Source organism: Siphateles boraxobius, unplaced genomic scaffold (genome assembly GCF_051911475.1).
Source record: "Siphateles boraxobius isolate OS27281-9 unplaced genomic scaffold, OSU_SipBor_1 3, whole genome shotgun sequence".
Classification (NCBI taxonomy): Eukaryota; Metazoa; Chordata; class Actinopteri; order Cypriniformes; family Leuciscidae; genus Siphateles; species Siphateles boraxobius.
Window position 1 is genome coordinate 11,669,837 of NW_027508919.1, and position 27,441 is coordinate 11,697,277.

General features: G+C 36.8%; 3 protein-coding genes across 4 annotated transcripts; 1 reads left to right on the plus strand and 2 right to left on the minus strand.

The window, feature by feature from the left end:
* The first annotated feature begins 1,442 nt into the window (after positions 1-1,442).
* Positions 1,443-11,684, plus strand: cstf2 (cleavage stimulation factor, 3' pre-RNA, subunit 2). Of its 2 annotated transcripts, none has more exons than XM_077247841.1 (14): positions 1,443-1,634; positions 2,036-2,114; positions 2,206-2,375; positions 2,495-2,631; positions 3,986-4,105; positions 4,311-4,433; positions 5,794-5,896; positions 5,981-6,043; positions 8,483-8,627; positions 9,418-9,575; positions 9,719-9,843; positions 10,922-10,960; positions 11,181-11,319; positions 11,488-11,684. In XM_077247841.1, exons 1-13 carry the CDS (start codon positions 1,553-1,555, stop codon positions 11,301-11,303), a joined length of 1,467 nt encoding a protein of 488 aa, XP_077103956.1. In that variant the 5' UTR covers positions 1,443-1,552; the 3' UTR covers positions 11,304-11,319; positions 11,488-11,684. The 2 variants fall into 2 exon arrangements, with proteins under 2 accessions (XP_077103956.1, XP_077103957.1); XM_077247842.1 differs by having other exon boundaries at positions 9,719-9,834.
* Positions 10,036-17,117, minus strand: nox1 (NADPH oxidase 1). Its single transcript, XM_077247840.1, has 13 exons — positions 17,009-17,117; positions 16,785-16,880; positions 16,527-16,637; positions 16,352-16,436; positions 15,052-15,203; positions 14,327-14,508; positions 14,107-14,233; positions 13,923-14,015; positions 13,580-13,821; positions 12,968-13,130; positions 12,664-12,810; positions 12,440-12,564; positions 10,036-12,346 (listed from the first exon to the last, which is right to left on the minus strand). Exons 1-13 carry the CDS (start codon positions 17,051-17,053, stop codon positions 12,220-12,222), a joined length of 1,695 nt encoding a protein of 564 aa, XP_077103955.1. The 5' UTR covers positions 17,054-17,117; the 3' UTR covers positions 10,036-12,219.
* A 717-nt stretch (positions 17,118-17,834) lies between these two features.
* On the minus strand, positions 17,835-26,546 carry xkrx (XK related X-linked). The gene is made up of 3 exons (XM_077247843.1): positions 26,037-26,546; positions 21,271-21,536; positions 17,835-19,409 (listed from the first exon to the last, which is right to left on the minus strand). The coding sequence occupies exons 1-3, from the start codon at positions 26,387-26,389 to the stop codon at positions 18,607-18,609; spliced, it is 1,422 nt and encodes a 473-aa protein (XP_077103958.1). The 5' UTR covers positions 26,390-26,546; the 3' UTR covers positions 17,835-18,606.
* Between the last annotated feature and the right edge of the window lie 895 nt (positions 26,547-27,441).

Here is a 27,441-nt window from a genome sequence, read left to right on the forward strand (position 1 = left end):
TAATGTCAGCGTTGGAGCTGTCCAAGGTTCTGAAGGAACATATTACATGATTTACAGTAAATAATAAACAAAACAACTAGAATCATGCTCTTTATTAATTGATCTTTTATAAGAGAATTTTTTTTTTTTTAAAACAGCTGATTCTAATTTACTAGAATTGTGTGAACCCACACAAAACACAAGACTCTCAAAGGCTGTTTGATGCTCACAATCGAATGTCTAAATTTACAGTACATTGAAAGAACCAATCAAAATCCTCCTGTGGTCACAACAAATGCATGTAATGTGATTATTTTCTCATTTCACAAACAATATTTAATGGAGAGTTTTAACTAGTTCATCAGTATCAGAATTTATTTAATGTTGGTTTATTACAAAAAAAAAAAAATTAAATAGATTTTTTTATTCCAGTGCCTCTCAAACAGTGTGCATGCCACGGATCACTATAGGGGGCCTCAGTAACCATCGAAAGGGACCACAGGATGTCTCGGAGAGAAAGTTCAACCACAAAATGATTCTCATGTTGTTTCAAACCCATTTTCCTGACTTTTTTTGTGCAACACAAAAGGAGATGTTTTAATTTTGTTTTGAATTTCTGCTATTTAATTACACTAAAAGTAGGAACCAGGGGCTGTCAGGCTGCAAAAGGATACAACAGTATTATAAAAGCATTACAATGAGAAGACTCATGGACTATTTTCCAAGTCTTCTGATGAAAAAAATAAATAAATAAAAATAAAAGAAATATAGTGTAAAAAAAAACCTCAGTGGGCAAGCTAAAGGCTTGAGAAAAATCTCCCTAAGATATTTAGCTTGATAAATACACATGTACTAGGCCTACTGATCTCTCACTGTGACAGTTTTTTCATTTGCTGTCCAAACAATTGTCTGTGGAAAACATTTTTTACTGGGACATTATGGTTTCTCACACTTAAGAGATAAGCCCATTATTCATGTTGCGTTAAAAAGTCCTTTAAAAAGTACTTGGTTTTCTGCATCCAATGAACCCGTGGCAACAAGAATCATCTGTTTCATAATTTTTTTTTCATTCACTAAAAATTGAACAATTCTTGCATGTTAATAACAACTTTTTTGGCTTTTAGAGGAGCCACACCCATAGAGGGACATCACTAATTCTATTTGAAGGAAAATAAAAAATCGGATTAATTGAATTCATGTTAGTATCCTATGGGCTGAATTCCATAAACCCCAACCAGCCACATTGATATTGTAGATTCTATAATTAAAAAAAAAAAAAAAAAATCTGAATAATTTATGTAGCCTAGTCTACTTTATACTGTATGCATTTCTACTTTATATGCCCTATGCATTTTTGTCTTCATTTTTGTCTTCATTTTTTTCTTGATCGTTTATGTTGTTGGTAACGTTATCTTGTTGCGCAGGGGAAAAAGCGCCTGCTCGGACTCTTATTTTGAAATATCAATGTACCGGTTGTGTAGCTACATCTATATTTTCCCCACACGGTCTCCGGCTTCTCATCGGTCTATTCTGATGCTTTGGTCGTGTTTACTGTGATATTATCATTGAACATATGGCGAATTTAGCACTTGCCGCCGCAGCAGCCGCGGCTGCCCGGGATCCTGCCGTGGACCGCTCGTTGCGTTCAGTTTTCGGTATGTGTGAAAAGATTGGATTAGTTTGTTTCTTGTATGTACCATTCTGTTTCATTATCGTTAGCCGCTAAGCTAAACCTCACCAACCTAACGTTACAACCTGTCTTAAACTATGTACCACTTTATCTGACTGTCTGCTAGACTCCTACATTATTTTTAGAATTCTTATTATTTGCATACATGTTAACGTGTACACATAATTAGTTGTAAAACTACTGTTGATATCATACGCTGGTTTTGCACTGGACGGAATGAGTCAATGGTTTAAGATCTAAAAAGGGATAAAACAGAAATTGATGAGCTTCTAAACAGATGCTGCAACAGTAAACCAGTGCGCATGTGTAACATGATTTCTTGTTTCCCTGGTTTTATTTTTTTATTTTAATTTTTTTTTGGGACAGTGGGAAACATCCCATATGAGGCCACAGAGGAGCAACTGAAAGACATCTTCTCAGAGGTTGGACTTGTCGTCAGTTTTAGGTATGCACAATAAAGCTTGAAACAACCACATGCTCTGGTCACTTTGAGGAAACCTGGTGCTGATCTAGAATTTAAAAAAAACTTTTTGCAGGTTAGTGTATGACAGAGAAACAGGTAAGCCAAAGGGATATGGCTTTTGTGAGTACCAGGATCAGGAGACGGCGCTCAGTGCCATGCGCAACCTGAACGGCAGAGAGTTCAGTGGCAGAGCCCTCCGCGTCGACAATGCTGCTAGTGAGAAGAATAAAGAAGAGCTCAAAAGTAAGTTTCAGTACCTTTTAAGTGTAATATTCCACCCAAACAGAGTTTGAACTTTTGATTTATAAATCTTGAGTAATAAAAATGGCTATTTTGTTTGAGCTGCATGTTTGTTTCCTCAGGTTTGGGTACTGGTGCCCCTATTATTGAGTCCCCTTATGGAGACGGCTGCACAACAGAAGAAGCCCCAGAGTCCATCAGCAGGGCAGTGGCCAGCCTGCCTCCTGAGCAGATGTTTGAGCTTATGAAACAGATGAAGGTGACTTTTGGAAAGTGACTTTAAAGGGCTCATATGATGCTATTTTAAAAGATTATTTTTTTGTTTTTTGTGTGTAATAGAATAGGTTAACATGCTTTAATGTCTGTCTGAAACTCCTGCTGATTTCTCCAAAGCCCCTCGTTACTAAAAGCTCATAGTGCTTTAATTGGCCAAACACCTCAAGTGCTAACGGAAATGTGACGTCACCATAATCCCAAGCTTCATCTTCCACAGCTTTAAGCAATTGTAAACACACAGTTAATAATGTCATTAGGTTTACCTTATCAGTTCGAGCCGAGTCAGATTCTGAAAATGCAGGCGATCAACCCAGTCGATCAAAAACAACTTTGCATGACTTGAGCAAAACGTTTCACAGTGGTAAATAGTATATTTGTAAGTTGAATATAGCCAGCGTTGTACTGTCCCAGGTTCAGGAAGCTGTCCACGAAAACACTACAGTTTACTGAAGCGTTGCCCTTTTTCAAATGTATTTTTACATATGCCATTGGGTGGTCATTATGCTAGTATTTCACATTGGGACGTAGAGGAAGTAATATCTATACTTCGATCGAGGTGTTTTGGATCTGTTAGATCCCTTTGTGGGAGACCAAAAACTTTGCGGATCATATTCATGCACAAACAAATTCATTACACACTAAAGAAGAAGGAAAACATTAAAAAGCATCATATGACCCCTTTAAGAGTGATATTTCTGATAAAATGTGTCCAAAAGTAGCTAGAGAAAGCAAGTTACTGAAATGAATAGTTCACCCAAGAATGATGATAATTCTGTCATCATTTACTCATGTCATTCTAAACTTATAAAACTTTTGTTCATCTTCAAAACAAAAATATTTTTAATGAAGTCTGAGAGATCCATTACAGCAAAACTTTTCAGAAAGTTCATAAAGACGTCAATAAACATTGATCAACACAGATTAAAAAATACATTTATTTTTCTGTGAATAAAAGCCTAAAGTAAATCTTTTTATCAAAAAAATCTAATGTTTTTTTTCGGAAGAGTTGGATAAGACCAGTTTAGATTTATGTGGATTGATTTTACAGTGTTTTTATAAACTTTTTGAAGTGTGAAATTTATGGACTTCCAACGAAGGGACTGAAATCTCTCAGGTTTCATTAAAAATATCTTCATTTGTATTAAAAAAATTAGTCAAAGTCACACAGGTTTGAACAACATAAGGGGCGACAATTTATTTTTTATTTTTGGGTGAACCAACCCTTTAAATGCTATTTATTTTACATTTAATTTTATTGTTCCAAGTAATTTGATTTAAAATGAATTGTTGTTTTGAAGTGATTGTTAGAATTGTGATCCTGTTTTTTGTTTGTACAGCTCTGTGTGCAGAACAGTCCCCAGGAGGCCAGGAACATGCTCTTGCAGAACCCTCAGCTAGCTTATGCCTTGCTGCAGGCTCAGGTGGTCATGAGGATTGTGGATCCTGAAATCGCTCTGGTAAGATCATTAAAGAGGAGTGAGCTACATTGAAGAATGGAAAGTGTCTTAGTACATGGATTGGACAGACTTGGGAATGTCTTAATAACCTTCTTAAATAAGCACTCCTATAAATATCAAGGATTTTGTAAGTGTTTTAACCATATGTTTTGTATGTGGCATTTTAAACTATATAAGATAATCAATAGAAAATCATCTCTTACAGAAAATGCTTCACCGTCCGGCTGTGGTTCAGCCCATAAACCCGAGCCCTCAGCCTGGGCCGGTGCCGGTACCTAACCAGCCCCTCCCTCAGCCCAATGTCCCTGTGTCTCAGCCACAACCAATGGTCAGTATTACATCTTTCATCGCTTTCTGAACACTTGTATCACGAGATGCATTAAATCGTAGTGCTTGTCTGTTATGATACACTACCATTAAAAGTTTTGGGGTTTTAATGCTTTAAAAAAAAAAAAAAGGTTATTATGCTCATCAAGGTTTAATCAAAAGTAAAAATAGTAATATTGTGCAATATTACAATAGAAAACTTTTTCTATTTTAAGTTAATTTATTCCTGTGATGGATTTCATATCACATTCTACTTCAGAAATCATTCTAATATGCTTATTTAGTGTTCAAGTAACATTTCTGATAATTATCAACGTATAATTGAAAACAGTTGTGCTGCTTAATATTTTTGTTGAAACAATCATGCGTTTTCATGATTCTTTGATTAATAGAAAGTAAAAAAAAATCTAAAATAGATTTTAAAATAATTTTAATTGAAATAGAATTTTTTTTTAGAGTTAATGTCAATACTGTCAAATTTTGATTAATTTACTGCATCCCTGCTGAATAAAAGTCTTGCTGGCCCCAACTTTTGAACCTTTTTAACATTTTTGTGCTTTTACATGGACAATTTTTCACTGATTATGCTTAGTATACCAACGATTTGTTAGGGCATGTACATGTTATAACAGTTTAAAGCTGCAGTCCGTAACTTTTGGCACTCTAGCGGTTAATAAACAGAACTGAATGTATTGCAGAAGAACATTGTAGCCAGAGCTACTTCTCTCTGTTTATGTCTATCTATGACAACTCACGGCGATACTGGGCTACTCCGCAACGGTTCGACTACGACCCGAACCAGTCTAAAATAGTCAGAATATAGACACTTATTATAGGTGTACCTTAGTGATTCAGGATAAGACAAAAACACGGATTGGAAAATTAATTCATGATGTATTCATTATATAATTTCTGTAAATTTTGAACACAGATTAAAGTTAAGAACTGCAGCTTTAAATAAAACCCAATAAATGCACTTAGATATTTTCCTCCTGAAACTCAGTTTTGCTTGGCATGAACTTTGCATGAGAGAAATAGAAAGTCTTACTGTTATTTTGCATTTATTCATTTAGCTGACGCTTTTTTGATGTAAATACTGAAAACATTCAAAATCTCAAGTTAGTGTTTTTATTCCATTGTGATTTAAATTGTTTTTTCATAATGACCTGATAGTCATCAGTATTTGTTCTACATATAAAATAATTTGCTTCTTCATTGTCAGATATACTCTGGTCTTTCAGTGAACAAAAAAGCTCATGGTTGATATTTGAAAAAGATTCAGTTGGGTTCAAGGACAGTTAAGCCGTTCTCTTCATTCATGGCACTAATGAGTAATTTTCTATTGATCCTGTGACTCACAGCCAGGTATGCATGTGAACGGAGCCCCTCAAATGATGCAGCCTCCACAGATGGGGGGTGGAGTACCTGGACCAATGCCAGGACAGGGACCCATGGGACCAGCTGGTAAGCCCAGTTGTTCTTGCAGTACTTTGGCGATTGTATCTGTGTGCATAAATAGCAGTTCATCTCTGCTTCCTCCCTCTACAGGTGGGATGCAGCCTCAGATAGGGATCCCTCCAGGAGGCCCTGTGCCCATGGATAGGGGACCAGGTACTCATTTTAGGCATTACAAGTGCATTACTCATTTAGGATATTATCAGTTATAGTGAGATAATTATTATATCGCTACATGATTTCTTTGTACCTCCTGAACACCATTACCAAACCTGTCCACAAGTGAGCAGTATTGGGCAAGCTTTTATGTCGATTTTTCATTTTCATTCTCATCTCTTCAAGGTGAAGTGTTTGATTTCTACGTTGTTGGTGTCCCCTAATGCAGTTACAAAAAAAGTTTAATCAAAAATTCTGTTTTCAATTAGTCTGAAAAAGCTTTACCAAACTCTCAATAGTTGGTTGAGTCAGTGTTGAGTCTTACATATTTTAATTGCACTATAATGCTTAAAATTAGGCAATTACACACTTCACCTTTATAATCACCATTTTAGGATGATTGCCATCAGCCGATGACTGTGCATGATAGACAGAAGTGGAATTTCCTGCTTACTTCACATCCAAAATTAAAGCATATATACCAGTATATGTGTACTTTAAAATATTTTTAATAAATTTTAAAAAGTGTTTAATTTGACCCTTTTTTTGGGGTGTGTATGCTACCGTTAAAGGGACTATGTAGAGTTATTTAGCTATTTTATTATCTAAAATCAATATTTTTATTCATAAATATGTCCTCAATGGTGTACAAATACCTCTGCCAATTATCTGACTTATCCTCGTAAAAAAGAATTTATTATCTTTATATACATGTGACGGTAGGTCCAGGGAGGCTTCCATGTTGTTCCGCCATCTTGAAAAACTATAATAGCAGAGAGGGTCAAAAAGTACTAGGCCAGCGCGTTTCCACAACGCGTTTTCGTTCAGAGCCAGCGTCACGTGACTGAAAGCAGCAGAATTGGAGGAGCAGAGCAGTGAGAGGCGATTGTCACTGCCCCGGCAAGTTTAAAAGGCTGCATTGCACTGTTATTATTCATACTGTAACATTCGTTTGTTCGTTGTCAAGTTGTAGTTTGTTTGAAATAACAAACCTGTTCACCTGAAGGAAAACTCGACGAAGTGCTATTAGAAGACATCCTGTCATAACTTTTTTGTTCATAACCGCTACCGCAGATGCAACACGCATTTGAGAAAGCGAGGCGCTGGAGAGCACAATTCGTTTGAATGCAAAATACAATTTCATCGCTAGAAATGTGGGTGTCCGTAAAAAAAATGTAAACGTTTGTTTGTCAAGGATGCATTAAATAAATAAAACCTGAGTAAAAACTGGAGTAATGGCTGCTGAAAATTCACAGGAATAAGTTGCATTTTTAAATATTTTAGAATAGAAAAGTTCCTTTTAAATTTGTGGTAATAATTCACAATATTACTGTATTTTTGGTCAAATAGATGCATCCTTGGTGAAAGAAAAAAAAAAAAAACGTACTGACCTCAAATTTATATAAGACATCGATCTTGATTTCTTGATATTTATACAGTATCTGCATTAGCCAATTAAAAACCCATATCTTCCCCTACTTTAACCCATCTCCATAAACATCAGTACAAGCATCCCTGGGTAATATCAGTGAGTGCTACCATGCGCTGTCTCAGTTCTCTCTCCTGTTCTCTTCACTTAATGCTGACCCAGGAACCCTTCAGGACTCTTCTGTGGGAGCAGCTGCGCAGGCTGCTATCGAGCGGCCTCAAGGTATTATGGGTATAACTCTGGTCTGCTCATAACAGGGCTGTCAAGACTGTCGCTTGCTCATTATCTTACCCCTATGTGCATTTTTGGAGTGCCCTCCTTCTCTCCGCATACCCCTAAACACCATGTCTGAATTGACAGAAGTATGTGAACTTTGTGGCAGTTTGCAACTTCCAATCATGTCAAAGAGAGAGAATGACTCAAAAACATTGTAAAAAGCACAGTGGACTGCAATAATCTTGATTAAAACATGGTCATAAATAATGTTGAAACATAGGCGTGTCTTGGTTTGTCTCTGAAACCAAAGTGCTTGACGCATTGCAAACAGTTTTGACTTTTTAGTTCCGAATCCAAAACCTGAACAATGAAGTCTTGTTACCTAATGGAATGTGCCCGTGTAGAAGAATAGAGATGAGTATTGATGAGTTTTACTTTCTAAAGATGTTGAAACCCTCTGTCATCAAAGTCATTGTGACTGGTGAAACAATATCCTTTTGTTTGTGAAGTAAAACCTTTTTTGTTTCCTTTAGTTTAATTTTCTTGACACTTGAGGAAATGCCCTGTTGTATCAAAACGGTGTCATACCTTGGAAATGTTTGCTTGACAATACAAAAACATTAATTTCTTTATTTGCATAAAAGGACATGTCCATGTTTCGAAATGTTTGTGTAATGCACTTTGACACTAGTTTCATTCATCATTTTGATTCTGTAGACAGTTCTCTTTTAGAGTCTTGTCGGAGTTACAAAGCATGGACTTTTCTGTAAATCATAATGGTTCTTTATTTTCAGTGCCAATAGTAGACCCACGTGCCCCAATGCGAGGGGCCCCGCAAGGCCCTCCAGGGATCCCACCCAGAGGCCTTCTTGGTGATGGTCCGAACGACCCGCGAGGTGGATCTTTGGTCAATGTTACTGGAGACGTGGTGGAGCCAGGGTAATCACTACTAAAAACTGTGTTGCTGTGACATTTAGAATAGATGATCGCAGGTCATTAGTTTTGTTAGCTTAATTTATTTTCCCCCTTTATGTATTTGTTATTGACCCTGTAAAGTCTAAAAAATGAAATAATAGTCAGGTAAAAAAATATAATGGAAAAATAATTGTAATTGTTTATAAACCTTGACAAAATCATTTTTTTGTTGTTAAATTATTAGTTTGGGGTTGTTTAAATGTTTAATAAATAGTTTAAATGTATTTAAAAGTAGTCTTATGGTCACCAAGGCTGCATTTACATACATTAAAAACAGTTATATAGAATGAAATATTACAATTTAAACTAAGATGTTTTCTAAAATGTGAAACATTTTTAGCACCAATTCCTCCAGTCTCATGATCCTTCAGAAATCATTCTATTGTGCTGATTTGGTGCTCAAAAAACATTTCTTCTTATTAATGTTAAAAAGGGTTGTGCTGCTTAATATTTTTGTGGAAATAGTAATACATTTTGTTTCAGGATTCTTTGAATTGACAGTTCAAAAGAACCACATTTATTTGAAATGGAAGTCTAAACATTGTAACATTTACACTACATTGTACATTGTAACATTATTTGGGTAACATAATTTAATGGGTCTTTGCTTTCTTTAAAAAAAAACTGAGCCTAAACTATTGAATGGTACATCAGACTTTTATGGCAATTTATTGACCACTAAATCTTTTTTTATTGCTTTTACAGTTTAAGTTAATAACGAAAGCTTATTATTTTGCTTATTGTTCACGTACAGGCGTGGTTACATTGGAGGCCCTCCGCAACATCAGGGGCCGCCCATGCACATGGCTCCCCCAGACATGCGTGGCCCTCATGACATGAGAGGAGGACCCATGATGGGAGAACCTAGAGGCCCTATGATGGACCAGCGTGGTCCACCCATGGAGGCAAGAGGTACTTGAAGATGTGGTTTCACTTCATTTGTTGACTTGGTTTGTATATCTGTAATACTGGTTTTGCTCCTTACTTAAAGAAAACTCTGATTGAAGGATTTCTCTTACAAATAAGATTTTTAGACATTTTCTTAATTCCTCAAGGTCGTGATCCAAGAGCTGTTGATGCTCGGGGTCCGATATCTGGCCAGAGGGTTCCTGTTGCTGGTGGAATGCAGGGTCCTCCCCCCCACGGCATGGGACAAAGTGCACCTCCAGCAGTGAGACCAGTAAGATTTTCACACCCCTTTGCAGTTTTCATTTTCTCAAACGTTTTAATACTTAAAATTTAATCATAGCTTTGTGAGGGACCCCCTTCCTAAAATATAAAGGCAGCTATGTGTTCAAGTCAACAGAACCAGTGTTTTTTGTACTAAACGTGATTAAAGGAAGGCAGGTTTGCAAAAGACAAAAACAAATGATTAAAAATGATCTGGAAAACATTTACTGTGTATTAGGTTATAAGCTTGTTTTTCCATTCAGTATTAAATTTATTAGAGAAACATTGTATTGAGTTCATATTTATATGAATATGACTTCTCACAATAAATATAGTTTTAAAGCAGCTGTACAGAAAATAGTACTATACACAATTATTAAGAAAACCAAAGTCCTTAAAAAGATGGAAATAAAACAAAAGATTTTATCAAATGTACACTTCCATTCAAAGGTTTGGGCTGTCTCATGTTCACCAATGCTGCATTTATTTGATGAGAAATTCAGTGTAAAACCGTGATGTTGTGAAATATTATTACAAGTCAAAATGACTGTTTTCTGTTTTAATATATTTTAAAATGTAATTTATTCCTGTGATGGCAAAGCTGAATTTTCAACAGCCATTACTCCAGTCTTCAATGTCACATGAACCTTCAGAAATCATTCTAACATGCTGATTTGCTGCTCAGGAAACCTTTCTTATTTGTATTATTAATGTTGAAAAAAAAGTTGTGCTGCTAAATGTTTGTGAAAACAATGATACATATTTTTCAGGAATCTTTGATTTAATATAAAGTACATAATAACTGCATTTATATCAAATATATATGTTTATGTAGTCTTTACTGCCACTTTTTATCAATTTAATATCTTCTTGCTGAATAAAAATATTGTTTAAAAAGTCTGACTGACCCCAAACTGTTGAATGGGTTTCATTGCGAAGGAAAAATGACTTTCCCAAAAAGAAATCATATATTCATTTTTTAATTTTCCACTGACCCCCTTTGCAGCCCCTCTCTCAGAGAGAAGTATTCAGCTTACAATACTTAATTCAAATATTTGCATGTTTCAATCCTGTCTGTCTTTTAACAGGGTCCTACGTCAGATGTGTCATCACAAGACCATGAAAAGGTGAATATATATATAATTTTTTTTCAAACATTTTCAGATCTGCATCACTGCATCCTTTTAATTGTTTCACTGACCAAATTTTCCAGAATTACTTGTTGGCATGTTGATTTAAAAGGTCACAGGTTAACTACGCTTCGATTTGAATCTTTCATTATGTACAGTGTAACAAGGCGTCTGTCCCGTAGATAATAATCTATGTGCTGTTTTTCCACATTCCCAGGCTGCCTTGATTATGCAGGTATTGCAGCTGACCCCAGAACAGATCGCCATGTTGCCACCAGAACAAAGACAGAGTATCCTGATACTGAAGGAACAGATTCAGAAGACAGCAGGCGCCCCCTGAAGACTCCTCATGTGATGTGAGCACTTTTGTTTCTTTCTCATCTGTCCTAAAACAGCTTATTATGATAATTACAGGCTCTGTGACAAAGTGGAACATGTTTTTTTGTTATGTAACAGAATGAGACGTGGTTAATTTGGGTAAGTGCAAGTGTGAAAATCTGACTCTGCAACTCATGTGATTACAGGAACATACGCTTTCCATCGGACAACCCATCACCTGGATACTTTTGTATTGGTTTGCAAGAGTTCCACATCTGTAACTTCGTTTTTGTTTTCTAGTGATATTTTCTTATTTTAAGTGCAATCAGTTGTTTATTAATAGTAGTGGTTCACAATTTACTGCTAATGAAAAAAAATAAAGAACTGGATTTTGAAATAAAAACTGGAAATATTTTTTTTATAAAAACAATTTAGATCAAAGAATATATAATATTTATAATGTACAGTATATTTAAAAAAAACTCTTTTATGATTACACAACCCGTGGCTAACCAAATGTGACATGTTAGATCAGATCGTGTGGTTGTTTTTCACTTTCACAAGGAGCTAAATGTTCCAAAAACTCAATACCTTTTCAGTAGCTTCTTGCTAATTTTAGAGCTGTGCACGTATTTACCCAAGGAGGCATTTATAAACAATACATTCTGTTGTAGGTCTTATTTCCTTAATTCTTGGTGATTCATTTCTAACCAGGAACTTGAAAACCCAAACCCTGAAAAAAAAGAAATACAATGAGTGGACTTTTGACCCAGACACGGAATTAGTCCCTTCCAGCAAGTTGTTCACTTTCCACGTAGTGTCACAGTAACGGAGAACCACTTAAGATTTGAGAAATGACAAATCATGATACTGCTGAAGAACACAATCCCTAGGGCAGAAATCTTTCAAGAGAATTAGGTTTCCTGTAAAATGTTTCCTCAGAAGTTCTCTTTGTTGAAGTAAAACTTGGTTCTCCGTGGATCCACGTCCGAATACTTCACACATTTCTTCTCCAAGACCTCCGCTAAGGCTTGTGGGCCACACAAGAATGTTCCAACCACAGACCTGTTGATATTTAAAATGAAATGTTAGTGTTGGGATATTTTATGAACATCATATGTAGGAAGCAATAACATGAAGAAAAGTTTTAAAACGTACGACGGGTTCTCTTGCCGAACTTGGTCAAATTCTCTATCCCAGTTTGGTCGGCCATAATGAGTCTTTTGCTTTAAGCCAGTGATGATATCTGTATCCTTATCGAAATGCACCATTGCATGGTCTGCCTTTAAACGCAAGAGAGTTTCTGTCACATGTGCACATTACTCATACTTCAAGTTCATCTTACTTTTCACATCACAGGAGATAATTTTTTTTGCACATACATGACTCTGGTCCCATCCGGTGAGATAGAGCTTATATGTGAGGAAGTCCCTCATTCCTCGTTCCTCCATTTCTTTCTCAAGGACTTGTAGGAGATCTGCAAACCACTCAAAGGCATGTGTCTCCCTACAGAGCCAGTAGAAGTAAATCTAAACACAAAAGCCAGAAATGGTAAGGAAACTGAGTTTCAAGGAATGCCGGACTTTGTTATCTAGGGCATAAAGGCGTTTGTAATATAACAGCAAAAACAGGAGTTATGGTACTTGACCTTTGCAACTTCCTTATTTAAGTCCCAAGTGTTCTTACCCTCTTTGTTCGTAGTTTGGGGTCGGAGTCTTTAAACTTATACCAGATGGACTTCAGGATAGAGGCAAATGGGGTTACTCCAATCCCAGCACCCACCAGCATGCTGACCTCATAATCAAAAACATCCTCGCTTGCGGTTCCAAACGGACCGTCCACACCCATCCTGACACAAAAATGAAAGATCCATACATTATTCTTGAAATTTTGTTTTCACACTTCATCAAAAAAACAAAGAAATTAAAATGGACAATTCTTAATTTTTTTATGGAATAGTCAGTGTTTATTATAAATGATTTATTTATCCATGCGCATCATATTTTTTAGAAATCTGTGTGTGCCCTCATTGATGATCAAAAAAACCTCCCCCTCCCTCTGTCACTCACATGAGATCACAACAATAGCAAACCACAACCATCCAAACATTTTCCGATAGAGAAAAATCAAGCCCCACCCTACATTCTTACTTGGTTCACTCAGACATGTCACAAAAGTGAAGAAAAGGCTATCGCAACTTGTTTCATGCATATTTTAAAGTTGAAATTAAACTGCAGTTTGAAGATTGCATGAATATGTTGTGCCCAGAGAATAAGTAAAATGCCAAAGAGTACATACTTAGGTCCTTGCCCACCCTCTGGTAGGTTTTCGACCATACTGATGAGCTTTTCAGTCCAGTCTCCAACTGAGCGGATGTGCACACTAAAGAAGTCTTCCTCCGGAGCTGATGTCATGGTGAATGGGTGCCACTCCAGCTGAGAGATGGCTGGGCAATTGAGGAACACATACTGGCCGACATCCATCTTGAATCCAGACTTAACCAGCTGTAGTTCCAACACTTTGGATGGGCGGATTACAATCTAGTATACAAGCATGAATACAGTATTTGATTACAGAGCAATCGTGATGGGATTCAGATGAACTATATTTGTAGTTTTGTCAAAATGTTCATGCAACACACCTTTCTATAACTGACAGGCTGCATGTAGCGAATGAAACGTAGCAGCCGCTCACAAAGGTAAATGATCATCGGTCCAATCACCCACATCCAGGTCTGCAACAGAGGATTCAGCAAATTGAAATCAGCAACCAGCAAAAATAAATCTATCATAGGCTTGTGCATTTATAAAATTGACAACTTTTACCTGAGGAAACCCTCCTGCAAACTGCGGGATTGGACATTCAGGAATTTTACCCCAGTTCTCTGGCTGGTCTTCGCAGAAGGAATTACTGTGAGGTGGATCGGTCTCTTGCTGACTTCGCACAATTCGTCTGGACATAAACCAAACCGCATGTTTGACTTGCTCTTAATAATCTACTATCAATTAGTTTTAAAATTGGGCTTAACAAGTAAATAGTCCTTACCCAGCACCGTGGAAAACTAAGCCAGCAAAGAAAATGATGAAGAGGTGATGCGTGTACCAAAAGACTTCAAAGTAGCTTCTGCGAATGACCTCCATAGAGGAAGTGATAATAAGGATGAGGGCAAGAGTTATGATGACACCTGTGAGACCCGCGATTGTGGTGAATACAAAAATCGTTGGAGTCTGGAGAAGAAGGAAACAAGATTAGAGCAGGCATATCTCACCTCAGAAGCAATACAGTTAAGAGCTCAGTTGTAAAAACAGCAATGTTGTGAAATATTATTACAATTCAAAATTACTTTTCTATTTTAATATATTTTAAAATGTAGTTTATTCCTGTGATGGCAAAGCTGAATTTTCAGCAGCCATTACTCCAGTCTTTAGTGTCACATGATCCTTCAGATATAATTCTAATAGGCTGATTCTGTGCTCAATAAACATTACTTTTTATGATCCGCACAGTTCAAACCAGTTTTGCTGCTTAATATTTTAGCGGAAACATGATACTTTTTTCAGGATTGTTTGATGAATAGAAAGTTAAAAAGAACATAATTTATTTGAAATAGAAATATTTTTAAATATTCCAAATGTCTACCGTCCCTTTTGATCAATTTGATTGCTGAAAAAATGTATGAATGAAAAAGAAATCTTATTGAACCCCAAATTTTTGAATGGTAGTGTATATCAAAAACCTTAATAAAAGCAATGAGAAGTACAGCAACTCACCGTAGAAGTGGAGCGAATGGGATTAAGGTAAGTAGTATTTAATTCCTGGGAGTCGTCAAGCATGGACAGATTACCGGCGACAGGCCCATATCGGCCATCCAAGCTGTTGCTGTACCACTCCACGTTAAGCAAATGAGCGATAGTGTGAACCGCTGCAATAAAGAAGCATTTCATATGGTCAAAATATGATACCATGTCAACGTAAAAATGTACGATTGTAAGGTGGCTGTTACAACAATTAAAATTTGTTTATTAAAATCTGCAAATTTGAATTTAAGTTTGCAAATTGCAAGTTCAATATGATTTATATATCCATGCAGAACCCCCTCGAGTACTTCTTGCTCAAACCCATGAAGTTGTTTAATAGAACTTAAGAACCCCTGTGGTGAAAATCATGAGCAAATTCATAAGTCAACACCATTGCTGAGTATTTTCTCCTTAAAACTGCAGTAAACCAAAGAACGCAGTGTTTGAACGGTGTTTCTTACGTCACAAACTAACCAATCACGTCAACGTGCATTACCATTCTGATGCATCGACTAGTAGACAAGCCTGTTATAATTCACTCCTCTTCTTCTGAATCAGTTTCTGGTTCAAACATACTGTATATGACTGAATTTCCACTTGCCATTGTGCAGCGTTTACTACAGTAAAGTTGGTTGAATGGATCTCTGAGACGGTGTGATTGAGTGGAGGGAGGCAGGGACTAATTTGCATATTCATGGATGGGCATATAATGAATGAAGCAAGGGTGTAGAGTTACATTTAAGCTATTATAAGGCATGACTACGTTTTTTCCTGTGAATTTTTTTTATTTTTTATGTCATTTTGGTGATAAAAGATGAGTTTGAAGGGATAAAATTATTAACTTTAAAAATACAGCATTTTGGACAAAAACTTCTTTGGATCTTCCTCTAAAGTTCTTTTTTAGTTTTTTCTTTTCAGATCTGCCTTTTCACATTGACATGTCATACCATAAAAAAACCTCACGTCCTGATGGATGAAACATATGTTTCTTTACCCAGACACAAACTTAGCTTCTTACAAAATCAAAACTGTTTATCCAGATTTGGCCTAGAAGAATAACACTGCCTGCAATGCTATAGGGTTATCAGGGGTGAAATACTCAGACTACCACTCAGACTGTGATTGCTGTGTTGTTAAGAGAAAATGTTTGATTATGTATCCTGTTTTATCACAGCATGAAAAGAAATGCAAGTGTGAATGGTCTCAATAGCTATCACACATGAGAGCCCTTTCTTGTAAAACATACTGCCATTCAGGTGGACATGTTGTTTACCTGTCATTAGGGCAATCATGTAAGCAACCAATTTGTGGAAAGTCAGATTTTTGTCCAGCTGTTTCCTCACTGTTCGTCCACAGCACTAAAACATGGACAAAAGGGCAAATACTTACACAGGGTCTCATATACTATCTCAACTCAAACACAAAGGTACAAGTGTGCAGCAACTCACCATGAAAGAGCCACGGATAAGAGACAGCAGGTTGCGGCACACTGGCAAAAGAATCAGCATGCAGTTGAAGTTGAGTACAGCAGCTGGAGCTCTGGCCCAGGGCAATGCAGACTAAAAGAAACAGCATTACATTCGCTTTACTTTCACTCTGCTCATCTCTCTTTTTACTACATAAAAAGATGTTATTAAATAAATAATTTAATTCCTTATAGGCTACTATTTTCTCTTAGAGAATGCTTTTTTCATGTCATAACTTACCCCTAAAAGTTCACGAGTGTATTCAAATTGTGGTCCCTGATCATAGAATAAGTAGAAGTGGACAAACAGAAAGATGTTGATGCCCATCCACACCACCTACAAATACAGATCATCAATATATCTTAAGTTAAGACAAAAAATACGACTTATTCTAACTTCAGGCTTGTAGTTAACGGCTTTATCAATTTTTCATTCAAATAGCAAGAAAAAAAATGCCTAAATACCACAATGAAAGCGCCCAGCCCGTGATTTATAATCCAGTTGGCCATCTTTACTCTCTAGCGCTGCGTAAACGAATGAACAACACTCCTCGCAGATGAGTGCTATATTACTCACCTGTCCCGTTCAGGACGCCGCCCTCTAATGTCACCATTGACCAGGAAATAGGCTGTGAAAAAAAATATTTTGTTGCATTGCATGTCTGAAGAAATTCCCGAGAGGAAGCTACCTGTCTGTGCGTCTTGGTATTTGACTGGAAACGGGTAAGTTACATAAAAGAGAAAAAAAAGGTTTGGCCGTTACAAAATGTCAGCCAATTTTTTTTTTCCACACATGACAAAAGAAGAAAAAAAAGAAGAACGAACTTAGCACACGTAAGTTAGCACACATTTTCTATGTATAGAAAATTACGTTTTTTTTTTATTTTTTATTAAAGAGTTGTATTTTAGTTTGGGCACAAATCGACACATTTCCTTTTACTTTACATTATGCTCAGTCATTATTCTCATTACTATTTGAATTACGATTAAAAAAAAGTGTAATAGCCTACAATGTTTTCATATTATAAACAGCACAACAGATACCATTATATTATATAGGCAAAATATTTGACCATTTACGTAACACATAACATCTAGTCTAGCAGGCCTTATCGTTTTTTTTTCAGCGTTACAACATAAGATATGTAAATTTTTACTTTCTTTTGATTTTGAATTGAAATATGACCCTGATCTATTCAATTTCATATTTAAGGTTTCACATGATTCAACGGAAATGTTTTATTATGAGCCTAATGCCTTTGTAAAAGCATGTTTTAGATCACAATCATAATTTTCAGGCATGATTCAAAATCTTTATTCATATATTCCAACTCAGTACTTAAGAGGCACATGTTTCAGGCAAACACAGGCAAAGATATTTCCATACAACAAACAAACAGACATCTTTTTTTTCCAGTGGAAAATTAAGAACATTAGTCTATTCAGGCACAGAATAACAACATCACACAATATTAAGGCAAATGAGAGTTCAATTACCAACATTAAAGGCGGCTCTGCAAATCTAAAGGTTTAATATAAAGCACATGGCTGCTGAGGCAAACCCTAGAAAAGTTCAGAAGGCTCTTTGGCTAGTTGAGTCACAGTTTCCTGGAAAAGGTTAGTGCAGCAGGTACCAAAATGTTACTATTTTCATTCCTCCAAAATTGGCACATTTCCCACACACCTGGCCATGCAGCTCCCTAATGAAAGCTGCCTTTGTGAATCATCACAGCATAACTCAACCAAAGGCATTCTTTGGTCTTCAATGGCTAACAAAAAGAAATGGGTCAGTCTATGGTCAGCGCTCTACAAATAATAAATGATGAGCTACTCTCTCCACATAAACGTTATCATGCCTTACACCTTTTTTGGAGGACAGCTCCAAATGGCGTAAAAAACAAATTCCTGAAGCTTTTAGGACCATAAAATCAATTGTTCCTTCACTAAGTACAGTAGATATAGCACAGTTCATCATCTCAAAATAATACTCCTGAGTCAGGATATGTGCAAATACGCCTAGCATGGCCCCAAACAGCGCTACAATAACAAACAGCGAACTTAATTCATGCTGCCTCAATATCATCATCCACAATATCGGTTTCTCTATCTGTCAGGTGGTTAGTGAGTTCAGGAGGTGCATGTTCCTGAAGACCTTCTGCTTGGTCTGCAGGTAGCTCGAATTGCTTTTTCTTCCAGCAGCACGCACAACGTAGACAGTCCTCGACGTTGTAGTGGAAGAGTCTTCGGCATGGATGGCAGAACTGATGGAAGACCAGCATGAAGATCACAGCCAGGCTGTAGCACACGATAAGCTGCACCACCAGCAGTGGTGTGCACACGTATACGTAAAAGTCGGACTTGAAGTAGTACCACAAGACGATAAGGGTAACATTCTCCATAAAGCGAAAGGTGTAGTAAATTGCCAAGCATCTCCAGCGGGGCTGTTTCTCCACCAGGTCGTGGTCGGCCAGGTCCAGCTGCACGGCAGACCAGCAGAAAATATTAATGCAGGCATAGAGGAACGTGATCATGCAGAGCACCACGGTGGTGCCCAGCTTGCTGAAGTTCTTCTCAATGTTCTCAGGCAGTGACGCCCTCCTGGCCCAGAACTCAACCCATGGTTGGAAGAAGAAGATCAACAGGTTGGTCAGGGCAACCAGGACCACCCAGAACGTGAGAGCTGAGCTGAAAAGCACCAATGTGGTGATCCGTGTGGCGATCTCTAACCCTCTCCAGAGGATCATGCACAGGTAGGCGGCAGGCTTCATTCGCACTTTGTAGTCATCGTACTTGATCTGTATGGCCAGAACACTGCAAACTAAAGCCCCGTATACGATTGATATCAAGGAAATGATCATCAGGGCAACTGTAAACACAAATAGGATGAGCATTAGTGTAAACAATATCCTTAACAGTTTCCATTTGTTGACATAACTACTAAACATGAACTAACAATGAAAATACTTCTAAACCATTTATTAATCTTAGTTGTGTTCATTTCAACATTTACTAATATATTATTCAAATAATCTGTTGCATCTGTTAATGTTATATAATGAACATTTGTATTTTTATGAACTAATGTTATTGTTAAAAGATTATCACACGGCTCTCTAAAATGTTTGGTCAATCGCGACATTTCTTGGTCAGTTATTCTCCGATAATGACTCCGTCGTTAATAGCAACACTGTATAATGGCCACTTATCTGGGTATTTTAGGTTGGCTCTTCTTTCATGTCTCTCGCTTTATGGGAACTGTTTTTCTTAATGGGAACTTCGTATTTGATGAGCTAACAACATTTTTCAACTGAAATTAATATTTTGTGTCTACTTATTTACTTATGTGGCAAGTAGCGGGATAATGTACATCAAACTGGTTGTTATCGCAAAATAAACCCCGACAGGGAGATCAGGATTGGGGTTTATTTTGCAATAACAACCAGTTGGATGTACATTATCCAGCTTATTACACAGCTGGATGTACATTATCCCTTTATTATTCCCATTATCCATTATTTAACTAATGTGAACTTTTTGTACAGAGGGTAATACTTTATGTCTTACAGTGTCCTTGTTATACATGGTACATGTAGTAATTATAGTAATTCCTATAAATTATGCATAATTACATGCAACTAAACCTAAACAAAACCCTCATCATAACCCTTACCCAATAGTATGTACATGTAGTTAATTATTATTACCCAGTACTTAAAGGGACATTGTGTAGGAATTTCTCCCATCTAGTGGAGAAACTGTATTTTACATTCAAACGAATTGTGCTTTCCAGCGCCTCGCTTTTTCAAATGCGTGTTGCATCTACGGTAGCTGTTATGTACCAAAAAAAACTATGACAATCAATGCAAGAACAATCATATGCTCTATTAAAATATATTCTTATCGAATTTCTAGGTTACAAAAAGTAAACTTACAAATCTTGTTTTTAGCACCTTCTCTACATTACTAAATAGCTGCTATTCATCAAAGAGCCTGTTTAACTTTTAACTATAAATGTTCTACTGTCTACATAATAAAGTACACAACCCAGCATTGAAAAAGCATGTAATTAAGACTGTAATATTGACTTAGCCTACCTGTCGAGGAGAAAGCAGGCAACTTCAGCATCTTTTTTGAAATCTTTCTCCTGCATTAAAGACTCTTGTTTTTTGTAATCTCCGGTCACGTTTCCTTTTACGTTAAATTTTGGACTTTTTTGGCGACAAGGATTTCTTCTTGCATATGTATGGTCCGCCATTAAAAATAACAGTGCGTTATGCAGCCTTTTAAACTTGCCGGGGGAGTGACAAGCGCCTCTCACTGCTCTGCTCCTCCGTTTCTGCTGCTTTCAGTCACGTGACGCTGGATCTGAATGAAAACGCGTTGTGGAAACCCATTGGCCTAGTACTTTTTGACCCTCTCTGCTATTATAGTTTTTCAAGATGGCGGAACAACATGGAAGCCTCCGTGGACCTACCCGTCACATGTATATAAAGTTAATAAATTCTTTTTTACGAGGATAAGTCAGATAATTGGCAGAGGTATTTGTACACCATTGAGGACATATTTATGAATAAAAATATTGATTTTAGATAATAAAATACCTAAAAAACTACACATAGTCCCTTTAAATGAACAATTACACTGCAACACATACATCTTAAAATAAAGTGTAACCGTTAAGTGTTACCAATATTACAATTGAAATCTGGTAAATAAATGAAACTCACGGCGTGGGGGAAGGACATATTTTTCCTGAATGGTAGCGTAGAGCTGTAGAGTGAGCTGAGGAGTGGAGCCTAAGAAGGCCTGGATGACAGCTGTGCGCTTGAAAGCATTGCGGTGGACGGCTAGCTTGCGCTCAGAGTGTCCGATCTCACATTCGAGGGCTGAGCCTAAGCCTCTGCCATGCTTTAGCTTGATCTTTCTTGAAATCGTAACATATGGTTCCTCCTTTTTACCCGCCTGCCAGTAAACAATAAGAGCTTCAATGCACCTGTTCAAAGAAAGGAAAAAGAAATCAGTCAGATACTGGAAATAAAAAAAAACAGATTCTGCTGTTTATAACGGATTTTAAGCATATGGCTACTGATTTCTATACAACATAAAATAAATTTAATTATTACTCTATTTACCAATTTGAAGAAACACAGTAGAATTGTACTGCTCATACACTTAGTTTCCACAAGGTGGCAGCATTATCTTAGCGATAAACCATTTCAAACCAGTTTATCAGCTTGGCTGAAATAAGAGGAATGCGTTGCTCATTCTGAGTAAAAACTACACAACACAGTGGTGTATGCATGTCCGGCTTGAGTACAACATTAAACCATTAATTTGAATAAAGTATTGCCTTTAAACTTTGATCAAATAGAACGAAAAACAAGAAAAAGAAATTTACTTTTACTTAACAAGGGCACCTTAAATTGTTTAAAAGTGACAGTGAAGACATTTATATTTATATTTCCAATAAATTCTGTTATTTTAAAACTGCTATTCACCAAAGAATACTGAAGAAAAAAACGTATCATGGTTTCCACCTAAATAAATGTACTGACCATAAACTTTTGAACTAGTGTGTATGTATAATCAACTTTATACAAATGATTTGCTCTGTTTCTAGTCCCCAACAGGCTGAATGAACACAAAAACATTGTGTAAATGGCTGTGTGAACAAAAAATAAATAAAACCATTTAATAATATTTTTGTGTCTTCATATGAATTAATTGATTGTGATTTACTGTATAAGTCACAAAACATAACAGTATTATTCTTAAAGTGATAATTTACACAAAAATTAAAACCTGTATGAACTAATTTTATTTGGTGAAACATAAAAGAAGATATTTTGAGAAATGCTTCGTCGTGGGCTTTTTTTCTCAATACACGATGGGAACCAAAACTGTTTAGTTACTAACATTCTTAAAAAAAATCTTCTTTCGTGTTCCACGGAATAAAAAACATTGTACAGGTTACGAGTAAAAGATATTAGAATTGAACGACACGAGTAAAAGATATTAGAATTGAATTTTTTGGGTGAGCTATCCCTTTAAGGGTCACTCACACTGATTGTGTGATTAAATTGTGTGAGGTTGTCATGTCTCTGTGTAGTTAGTTGGCAGTTAGCACTACTTGAGCTCGACTGCTGTATGCAACGTATCAGGTGACGGATCACGTGAGCTTCACCCTGCTCACACTGTCGCCTCACCAAATGTCTCTCTTGCCCATGTTGCCTCAAATCTAACCCTAACTCAAAATTCAAATAAATGACATCCGCTCATTTTATCACAGCAAAGTCACAGTGAAAGCCTCCTTTGCTGTAAAACGAGAAGGATGATTTGAGCAAGAATTATAACACTTAGATACAGCTTGGGGAAGCGGCTGTTTCAGTTTGCATAAGTGGCCATGATTATTTGAAAACATGTAAATAAAATGTACAACCCTAACACTAATATTACATGTTTGATTTTCAGTTTGTTCAATGTGACGATACCACGTGATTTAGTCATTTTTCACCACCTCAGTCATCTTTTGCAGTAAAATTCATGAAAAGCACCTACAGATATTATTTAAAAAAAAAGAAAGAAAGCTATTTAAGGCTTGTTACACTTTGGCATAATCTGATGCACAACATCATGACTTCTACAAAGTGCGGGTGTCTTTTAATCTAATAAAGTGAGAGCTGTCTGCCACATTAGAATGCTTGGCCTGACTTGCACAAAGAAACAGGAGCCTGTTAAAAGTTTTTCAGAGCTTGGTAAAATCAAATGATTACTAAAGACAGCCTATGGTTTCTACGAGGCAACTACAAATCCTGTTATTATATTAGGGGATGATGAAGGTGGCTATTTTGATCTTGATATTTAATACTTGCCGGCAGATGCAACACAACAACTGTTCAAATATGTTATAACCATGCAGTATTGTATGACCAATACTAACAGGAGAAAACGTTCACATGACATAAACACTTTCAAATTCATAGAGAGAGATTGTAAAACAAATCCATATGAATTGAGCGGTTTAGTCCAAATCTTCTGAAGAGACTCGATCGCTTTATGACTAACAGATTTAATTTTCGTTTTTTTTTTTAAGTCTTACGGGTTTGGAACGACATAAGGGTGAGTAATTAAAGATTTTTTTGGCTGAACTATCCCTTTAAGAGTCATTCTTCAAAAGCTCTTGACTCAAGTAGCTAATATAATAAGATGTTTACTGTGAAACAGAAGGATCTGAGTTTAGTCGGATAAGACATTTCCTTTTCAAGGGAATGTTTTTATGACATTGTGTTAGCTATTTATAGAGCTGACGCTGGCCCTCATCTGCTCTTTACAGTCTACTGACTGCTTACCGGCCTCAGCTCAGCATACCAAAGAAAGAGTCAGTCCACAACTTAGGCCTACACACTGCATTCCTCTAATATTTTTTCAGACTTGACAATAAGCGATGAAACAGATGTGCCATGTTGCCCGTGGTGCACACTGTAGTGTGCCTGTAGCTTTTACACTCAATCATAGTATAACATTTATATAAATAAATAAACCTAAAAAAGATAACCAATTCTAATTTCAATTTGATCTGAAGCTCTTGCAGACCTGAAGACTTAATGCCTTTTCTTTGGCAAGAAATGATCTGCTGCTAAGCAAATGCATTTTTAATATAAACAATTTAATTTGGTGGTTGTTAAGAGAGTTGTAATTATACATTTCAAATAAATAAAAAGCAAGTGTAGTGCCCTGCTGAGAGTATAAATCTATTGCTTACACCAGTCGCAAGACTTGACATTGATTTCTACTGTACAGTCAACAGCCTAAAAAAAGATATTTGAATACGATATGACACCGGTCACAACCCTAGATAGTATCTGTCACTGTGGGATCAGCACATATTCCTAAATTACAGTGTTGTTTAAAGTTTAAACAACACTGTAATTTAGGAATATGTGCTGATCCCACAGTAGAATAACTGAAGGTAGACAGAGAAATTCCAACCAATAAGATTAAATCTCGCTGGGAATTTTTGGTTTTACTCTCATTCATCTTGCAATCTCCCCAAACACCACCTTAATAACCTGGAAAACATGTTAGTGTTTGCTCAACAAGACTAAACACATTTTGAAATTTGAAACGCACAGATGCCTGAAGCAATGGGAGTACTGTATCTGAAAGGTGTTTTGGGAGACTTCCAATATATATATCCAATAAACTGGATTTCTGTTGTACTGTTTGAATGTTCTTATGCTACTGAATTATTGCGCTAGTATAAACAGTATGATAGCCTTCTTTGAAAATATCACAGTATACGGCAGTACACAATTCGATTAAACATTGATTCATTTGTAAATATCTCAGGTTCTTAAAGAAAGAAAAAAATCTCTCCAAACTAATGCTGCAAACTATACAGGGAACCCTCATTTAGTAGAATAATATTAAAGGTTAAAATTAATAACATTAACATAACCTATTATATTCAATTGCTTTTTCAAAAAAAATATCTTGCTGACCCCAAGCAATAGTGTTTATAGATACTATATATGAGGTCCAAATTACTGTTCCTATATGAGATCCAAAATTACTTTTAGGGGAGCCCAAATAACGGTTTAGCAAGTTTACATTACTGTTGACATTTAAGATTTTACTGTTTTTAATTGTTTAATGTAAGTATAGCTGAAAGCCTATAATGCTTAATGCTTTCTATTGTGACAGCTTTTCATATTAGTGACATGCAACACATTATGACAAAAGCTCAATGAGTGTTCAATGAATTCTTGTACAATAACAATAATTCATAGCTAATAATGAACGAAATACTCAATAGCTTTTTTGTAGCTAATAGGGGTGTAACAATATATCAGGTCACATATGCAATAATATGTATCGTTGATAGTGACAATATGTGTATATTTCCACCAAAATGAAAATTACTATGTGAGAAAAAAATTAAAGTTATACTACTATGTATAATGTTGAATATAATGTATAATAATGCAATGGGGGGATATTTGTGGGTCCTGATAATGCCAAATGTCATGTTTCCAGTAAAAAGTGGCCCACGTCATTTTAAATATATCCAGTGAGTGACAGAGTGCAAGTATATTTGTCTAAAATAATTCTGTATTTTCAGCTTCAGAATCATGAATATTTTTATTCTGGTGTACAGTCCTGTGCATTTGGGTTACCAGCACCAGGTCCAAGCCCATTCATTTACACCCACAATGTAATACCAAATTTTGCATTTTAATCAACATTTGTTGTTAACCTTTTACCATATGTCTTGGAGTATCGCAATAAAATCGTATCGAGAGTTCAGTATCGTGACTTGAGGGTCTCGTTACACCCCAGTAGTGTTTCTAGTTTCACTTGAAACACCCCAAGTGTTTCAAGTGAAACTGACTTTAAAAATAAACATAGGCCTACCGGCTACCACGATATATGTGTGTAAGTTATTTATCAATATTATGGTCATGTGATCATCAAGTGGCATCATCTCTCATACCTTATGATAGGCCCCATCTGAAGCAGATGCATGAAGAGTACAAGGGGTCGGTCTCTCCCCAAGTCCCGGTGCACGAAGGTCAGTGTGAGCTGGGTCAGCACCGACGGAACCAGCATGAATGTAATAGTCAGTCCCATCCACACCACGTTCTCAGTATCATGGTACCTGCTGCTGAGCACAGAGGCACATATAAACTCCGCGCAGTACAGGACCGTCGCCCACAGCACGCTGAAGGGTGGTTGGACGTTACTGTGGCTGATCACCATCACGACACCGTTCTCACTCTTGTTCGCGGCGGACTGCTGCGCCACCACCTCCGTGATGTCATGCTCGCCCGGCTTGTTGTTTTCCATCTTTCCCACTTCTCGTGCGCTTTATATGTCTCGATCCTCGCAGCGTTAGTGTCATTGTTCATGAAACGTCATCGTCGATGTTTCGGATCTCAAATGACCGTGTGCGTGGTCCATTTATGTGAACTCGGCTCATATGCACATTGCCACATATGCAGTGCTGGGAAGGAAAGTAACATTAGTACCTATATAGTATAACTTAACGTTAATGATCTTCGGTGTAAAGTACCGATCTAGACATTACGATGCCACCAACATCGATTAATTAAACTGTCAGATTATTTCCATTTCGAAAAGAGACTTTCAACGGAATTGTCTCTGATCAGAAAGCCAGGTGTGTCCCGAAATGCAGAGTGACCGAAAGCCTGCGCTGTTGTTATTGCTGTCTCTAGCTGCTGGATTCCCACAGGTCTTAGTGCACACCGGATGCAGTTGGCCCACTGAAGTGCCTTGAAACACGCAGCATTATCTGTTGATGTATTTTCGACTGAAACAGGAAGACAGGGTGGGGCATATCGAAAAACTTCTCCCCTTTTTAAAAATAACCAATAGTGTTTATTTTATACCTCAGCTAGGTAAATCTGCAGTGTCCTCCTCTCTAACCGTTTCTCCTGCCATTTTGGTGCCCTAAGCATTATGATGCTTTTCTATCCTGAAATAATATTGGCATTATAATTATTATGTCTATGATATGATACGATGATTGATTTTTCATTAGGCTATTTTTGGTGCCCCCTCAGCACTTGGTGCCCTGCACAGCGTGTGATGCGCATGGTGGGACTACGTATGACTTTAAAATATATAATTCTGTGCATAAATCAAATGGGTCCGATATGTTTTCTTGTATGCGCAGACTCGATCATAATGATCCGTTCTGTGCTATCGAGCAGACTGTGCACGTTCGCGTGAAACCAGACTTCATTCGCCCCAATGAAAGAATATTTACACTGTCTAAATCGTTCCCTATCCCATATAGTGCACTATGTGCCATTCACCATGTAGAAAATAGCAAATGTGCGAACAAGTGACCGATTCCAGCCACAGCTTCAGCGTAT